Source organism: Drosophila rhopaloa, unplaced genomic scaffold, assembly GCF_018152115.1.
Source record: "Drosophila rhopaloa isolate 14029-0021.01 unplaced genomic scaffold, ASM1815211v1 contig_115, whole genome shotgun sequence".
Classification (NCBI taxonomy): domain Eukaryota; kingdom Metazoa; phylum Arthropoda; class Insecta; order Diptera; family Drosophilidae; genus Drosophila; species Drosophila rhopaloa.
In genome coordinates, this window is record NW_025334990.1 from 14,889,462 (window position 1) to 14,896,083 (window position 6,622).

Sequence of the window (6,622 nt, forward strand, 5' to 3'; positions counted from 1 at the left end):
GCCTACTTTTTGGGGCCCACGCGTTTCCTGTCTTTTTTAGTCGACCAACGCTCAGATTGATGGATGATTTTTGGCCAATTGATTGATGTACGAATTTTACAAAGTTGACAAAGATTTCAGGTCCCACAGGAAGCCACCTGCCACGTGGTCATTTTGCGTCATAGCTGGCCACAACATTAATGGGTTAATCGTGGAATAACCAACCCTTGTTTTAAGTCTGCTTTGCGACTTCCTGCACAGAAAGCAAAATTATTATATATTATAAATAATAGAATTTAATAAACAAAAAACATATAAAATTAGCATCGTACAGAAGGATTTTAAAATAACGAGATTTAACGTATGTAGAACCGAAATTAAGATTTCCAAAACGTTAAGAACCTCAAAACATTCAATAATTACTTTTTAATCAATGAGAATTCTGTATTTTTATTTCATAATATGACTAATATTTGTCAAAGCTTAATTTAAATATTTAAATTACTAATATAAAATCTTCAGAATTTCTGACTTTCTTTACTATTAACATTCATTAATAAATAAAAGGTTAACTATTTTCGTTCTCTGTGTAAACAAGGCAATTACTTATCTCCCCCCGCACCAATCATTCAATGGCATCATTAAAAATGTATTACAAACTCAATTCCATAGACAAGCATTATGTTTGGAGTTATGGTTCCACATAAACTTATTTTCTAAAGCATTTAACGAGGGTCAATAAAAGTGTCGAACCCTGCGGTTCGAATGTTCGGGTTCTTTTATGACTTCAGTAGGGCACCTCAAACACCATGACTACGTGACCAGAGAGCGTTTTTAATTAACAATTACCACATGAAGACAAGCCCTGGAACACGTGTCGAATTCTGTGGGTTAGCTTGGGACCTTGGGTGCCTAAAATTAAGATAATAGCTGGAAATTAGAGCTGGGGGACTCCTGGCAACTAGGGTCCCAGCCGAAATCAGAGAGAGGGCAGCCCGCCACTGAGTCTTGTTTCTAATTTTGGAGCGAGGACGGCTACAAAATCCACAACATGAACAGAAAAAAAATACAAAAAGCTAACCAGACCGCACCTAAACGCATGACGCAGCCGGGAACCCATCTTTCCGAGTTTAGAAACCAACGACCTGCATTTTAATTACGTTGTTCTTTACACCTTAACGTGTTGAAATGCCATAAAAGACAACAACAGCAAGTCGCCAGGAAAAGGGCAGCAACAGCCAAGTCATGAAAAGGATCAAAAGGCAAAAGGAAAGTGGAGTAAAGTGGTCGACGGGGGGTAATAATGCAAGATATCCTTTTTGGGAAATTACTTAAAAATTTTAAACTCTCATAATACCTTAACCATTTATTACAGATGAATTTGATTATTAACATCATTATTAACATCAAACCAGTATCTTTACTAATTGTATTTTTGCAGGCTAATAAATGTCTTAAAATAAAATGCATCTTTTCTATAATTTTTAGAAAGTATTCAGTTGCACTTATTTTATGCATGTTCTTTTTCCTTTTTTAGTTTTGTTCAGAAACTAAGGCAAAAAATCGTACATATTTTATACTCGATTGTATGACTAATAAAAATTTATATTTTTTAAAATTTTAACACATCAATTCAGCAAGTACATATTGCATTTCAATCGTGCTCGACTACATGTTTTCATTTCCATTTTTAAACGCCAATTCATTTGTATTTAAGGGGTATTTCCCTACCGAACCCATAATCAAATTGTAGCGTGCCTGTGCAGCAATTAAAAGTAGCTATTTGCTATCCCACATGGCGGACGAGCGAATCGTCTGAATTCCCCTGCTCAAAGGTGTGGAAATTCCGGCGTTGACCGGAGTTGGCGACTTGTGCTTAGTGTGCGTGTTTGCCTCCATTTCGGGTGCCTTTCTGATTCTGTTTGCCTTTCTCTGTCGAAGTGTGTGGTCAGCTGTGGTCAATGATAAAAGCGAAACGATAATTTCCGTTCGCGGACCTGGGCGGCAAAGTGACCATTGACATGCAAATTTCCATTTAGGGCAAAAGCTTTCTGACAGCACCGAACTGGAGTCGCATTGGAAGTTTTTCCCAGGTGAAGGTCAGTGTGCGTTTGCTTGTGCAGCTGCCTGCAGCTCAAATTTATTTATAGACATAGCCCAGGGCAATAGTGGGAAATTATCATTTGTTGTTCTGGGCTCAACTACTCCAAGGTTAGAGAAAAGCTGCACCTGCTTTGGGTATTGACAGAGAAAAATTATGAAGTCTTCTTTTGTTAGACAGTATAGAGGGTAAAGAAATAGCTCTTAAATAAAGTTATAAGCTTATGTGTGTAGGTTTTTACTTTGATAAAATTAGATTTAGAAATTCAGGTTCTCTTGCACTTTTAAAGGCTATATTGTCCCAGCATGTGATAGACTATTTGCGTACTTAGTTATTACTTATTACTCAATTATATTCAACATTTTACTTATATATTTTTTGTTTAAGTACTTCTTAAACTTATGGGGTATAAAATAAGAGGGGATTACTACGTGTTTATACATCTTGGAACTTCAAAATTGTAACTTTTTTAAACATAATGCTAGCTTAAGGTTAAAAATGCAACCCTTAAAAGAAAGCTATAGAAAATAAGCACCTGGATATTCTCACTGCTACAAAGTACCAAAAGTTACCTAACAGACTTAAGGTGAATCAACTACACGATCTCTCCTGGCTTAGCAGCTCTGCATGGAAGCTCCAGGCCACCGCCCATCGAGTGGTGTGTCCCTGATGGAATTCCGTGGTGGTGACATTCGCCACCTGCCGCTCCTTCAGGTAGTCCAGTATCCTTGGCAAGTTGGCCTTGACGCCCAACATTGTCGTGAAGATGCTGTTGCGAGGGGGCAGAAGCCAACGTTAATTTAATTTCAGGAGTTAATCAAGATTGACTCACCGCACGCGAAGCTTGTTTTCCAGACTCTCGTCTATGATGCGCTGTACGAAACGGACTTCGCCGCCCACGCAGGTTAGCTCCTCCTGGCTTCCAGTTCTGGCATTATTGGGTGCCGGTCGCCTCTCGGGATTCCTGGTGTTGCCCCCAAAAGGATTAGACAAGTTGGAGTCGAAAAAGGGTGGATTGCACAAGCAAAAGTGGTACTGCAGCTCCTGTTGATCCTTCTCGAAATAGCTCTTGAAGATGCTCGTTTTTTCTGGTTGAGCGTAGACTTCTATTAGATCTTCCAACTGGCTTTTCTTCACATTCTCTCTGGCATATTCTATGTTTTGGAGTTTCGATTCCAGGGCCAACATGTGCCAACCATTTTTCTTGGCTCCCAGCAAAGAATAAATACATGAAGAGCCACAGCCTGTAAGGGAATCTATTAGTAAAACTGTATATCTCAATTTTTCCTGAACTCACCTATGTCTATTCCTTTTATTTCTTTCAATTTTAGTGGTTCCATTAGATCCTCTAGCCAGAGAATGTAATTTAAACGGAGGGCCAAAGTGGGCACCAAACTTCCAGGTGCAAAATCCACATTTAAATCAAAGTATTCCTTTAAAAGCATTTTGGTCAACTCGCGCAAGGTATTTTCGTTGCGAAAATTCACAGATACTTTGCCATTGAGCTCCTAATTAAATAAAATGTATAATTAAACAATTGTAAGACCATGAAACTAGTTTTAACTTACCAATTCGCACTCTTTGCGGAAATCTTTGTATTTAATAGCCAATTTAGTGTAATCTGGTGGCTGGCGTAATACATTGCGAGGGTGCATGCCGAATTTCTTAGCATTTCCCTTTGTTTTAACCATGTTTTGTGTTAAAAATATTGCAATTGTTTATGAAATGAAATGCCGCGGAATTTCGAGCAGCTGTTTATTGCAGCAATCTGGCAACTTCGTTTCCAAAATTAGAGATGACACTTCATCGATTACTTTTTTGAAATGTAGTATTTTTTGGGATTTTCTTGGTTCTAGATGACTGGTCTTACTGCCACTTGTTGATTTAATTTATTTGTAAACAAAAAACGGAAAATTCATGTCTTGGCCGGGAAAATTGTTGGTTACCTACGAAAACTTCACAACTGATTTGCCTGCTCTTCAAAATGGCAACAAAACAGAAGGATGCCCCACTTCTTGTGATTGCAAGTGCAAGTGCTGTCGAGGATTCAGGGAGAAATACGTGGCATTTAATGGGGAAAATGATTGTGGCTCCGAATTTCCCAACGAATTTTCCGGCGAAGGAGAAGATGTCCAGAAAATGATGCGTTTTCGCAGCTCAGATATGTTGCTTTTACTGCAGGCAGCGCAATTGCGTGATAATTTCTGGACCAATCAGTATTTTAAGGCTGACCTAAAAGAAGATTTTCAAGCCATTTCAGAGGTTTTCAAAGCTGAAAGATGGAAAATTAATTTGGAAAAGCTAGCGGCCATTATGGATACAGTGAGCTCTGGCTATAGACGAGCGATTAGTCAATTAACGGGTGAGGAAGCCCAGGGAGCTCTGCGTCCCAAAATGACAGCTCTTAATTTACCAGGATTACGATGCGCTTGTCAAAAATGTGAGCAACTTCCTTGGAAAAAGCTACGGGATGTAGAGGATCATCAGAAAAAGCATAGCTATTCTGACAACTTTCACTGCACGATTTGCTATCGCAGATTTTACCTGCAACATTCACTAACTTCCCATTTGAGCAGGAAAGTTGGAGGTAAAAACTCTAGCTCAAAAGAACTCGAAGAAAATGGTCGTTACAAACGATTTCTGGAAAACCAAAAGTTGAGAGAACAAGAGGAATTGGAGTTACGACCCGCCAAAGTTGAGGATATAGTGGTGCCAGTCAGCAAGGACCTCGAGCTGTTTCTTAAGGAGGAGTCAAGATCTCTTCCACGAAAACGAAAGACTTCCACCAAAACCAAATGTCCACTTTGTGATCAGAAATATGGCTTCTCCTTTAGCCACCAACTGCATATGGTTAAGCATAAAAAGGACCATTCAGATCCTCCCAAACGCTTTCCCTGCCCCTTTTGTCACAAGTCCTTTCTCACCCATAAATTTCTACGTAATCACATGAGAAGAGTTATAATGGAATGTAAACTGAGATATCGTTCTTTCAAGTGCCGTAGATGTCCATGGAGATTTCAACTGTGTTCTGCCCTTAAAGCCCATGTAATCCGAATGCATGAGCGCAGAAAACCGTGTCTTATTTGCCAACTTTCCACTGTGGGTCGCTGTTGTTCTTCTCATACGCCGAAGGAATGCAGGGAGGCTATTAAAAAACATCGCGAAAAAATGCGCCTTTTAAAGGGACCTCCAAAAGGTGGCTGCAAGAAACAACCCAACCCGGTGTGTGAAATCTGCGGAAAGGAATTCACAAACAAGTTCTTCCTCAGGGAGCACATGAACAAAACGCACTTAAATAGGAGGAATTTCACATGCGAAATCTGTGGAGCCCATTTCTTCAGCCAGGGCACAATGCAAACCCATCGAAAAACAGTCCACCTCTTGTTGCAGGTCATGAAATGTGAGGTCTGCGATCTCACCATCAAATCCAGGGCCAATTACCTAAGGCACTGCAAGTCTCAAAGGCACAAGGATGAGCTGTTTAAATTGGGTTCAGAAAAATGTACAGAATCTAGTAAGGAAAATAATGCAGAATCTACTACTACAAACGAAGATAAGCCACCTAAGAGCAAACAAAATAAAGTCAAGGCTCTGAAGAAGGAAAAAGTCAAAGTAAAAACCCCTTGCAGATTTCAAAAGCCAGAAAATGTTACTTTCTGTGAGCCCTGTGGAAATTCTATTGTGGGAAACATGCAACGGCATTACAGATCAACTAAACATAAGCGTAACCTAGCTGCACACATTAGAAATGAACAAATAGCTAAAACAATATAAAATAAAATTAAACCATCTAAAACATTATTAGTATTATTATTGGCCATTAACTCAGTTTACATTAGCTTCCTCTGTTTGTTTTTCAAATAGTGACTTCTGAGAATTTTAAAAGTCGCGGGCAAAATAAAACCGTTAAAATATACCAAAATCCAAAACTAGTATTATTTGAATATTTGCTATTTTCTACTTTAGCTAACGACGGTCACTCTCGACTCAATTTCGGCAAAACAAAACACATTTTTTACTGAAAACTCAGATTTAATTATAAAATATAGACTAATAATGTCGGAAACTAGCTCCAAGGATAATGTAAAGACGGCAATGACGTATATTTGCGGTGGTAAGTTGGGCAAACCAAGTTCTTTAAAATAAAAACGATTTCTTCAGCAGGCACATGGCTGCCGGAATAGCAACTCAAATAGTTTAAAATGTGGTTTTATTAATAAATGGTTTGTATTATAAACTTTTAGAATGCCATCACGAAAACGAGATGCGACCAAGGGATCCAATTCGTTGCCGCGAGTGCGGATATCGTATTATGTACAAAAAACGCACCAAGCGTCGTAAGTAATTCTGTTTATTTAAGACCCAAAGAGTCTCCAATGATTCTCAAACTGTACTAATGAAATCTTTCGTTTTCTTTGCAGTTGTTGTCTTTGATGCCCGATGAAAAATAGGAAGCAACGGACAGTTTATATTTTTAAGGAATTAGTGTGTAGCTAAACAAAGCTTGTGCTTCAATAAAAGTCCTCTACAACCCAATAATTG

The 6,622-nt window shown here is 38.7% G+C and overlaps 3 protein-coding genes across 3 annotated transcripts; 2 read left to right on the forward strand and 1 right to left on the reverse strand.

Annotated features, from left to right (window-relative positions):
* Window positions 1–2,407: 2,407 nt before the first annotated feature.
* LOC108039790 (U6 small nuclear RNA (adenine-(43)-N(6))-methyltransferase) lies at window positions 2,408–3,838 on the reverse strand. Its single transcript, XM_017116874.1, has 4 exons — window positions 3,649–3,838; window positions 3,378–3,588; window positions 2,913–3,324; window positions 2,408–2,849 (listed from the first exon to the last, which is right to left on the reverse strand). The coding sequence occupies exons 1-4, from the start codon at window positions 3,769–3,771 to the stop codon at window positions 2,672–2,674; spliced, it is 924 nt and encodes a 307-aa protein (XP_016972363.1). The 5' UTR covers window positions 3,772–3,838; the 3' UTR covers window positions 2,408–2,671.
* Window positions 3,839–3,981: 143 nt separating this feature from the next.
* LOC108039800 (oocyte zinc finger protein XlCOF6) lies at window positions 3,982–5,908 on the forward strand. Its single transcript, XM_017116885.2, has one exon. It carries the CDS (start codon window positions 3,998–4,000, stop codon window positions 5,852–5,854), a length of 1,857 nt encoding a protein of 618 aa, XP_016972374.1. The 5' UTR covers window positions 3,982–3,997; the 3' UTR covers window positions 5,855–5,908.
* Window positions 5,909–6,054: 146 nt separating this feature from the next.
* LOC108039810 (DNA-directed RNA polymerases I, II, and III subunit RPABC4) lies at window positions 6,055–6,616 on the forward strand. Its single transcript, XM_017116894.2, has 3 exons — window positions 6,055–6,194; window positions 6,325–6,417; window positions 6,502–6,616. The coding sequence occupies exons 1-3, from the start codon at window positions 6,137–6,139 to the stop codon at window positions 6,522–6,524; spliced, it is 174 nt and encodes a 57-aa protein (XP_016972383.1). The 5' UTR covers window positions 6,055–6,136; the 3' UTR covers window positions 6,525–6,616.
* Window positions 6,617–6,622: the final 6 nt, after the last annotated feature.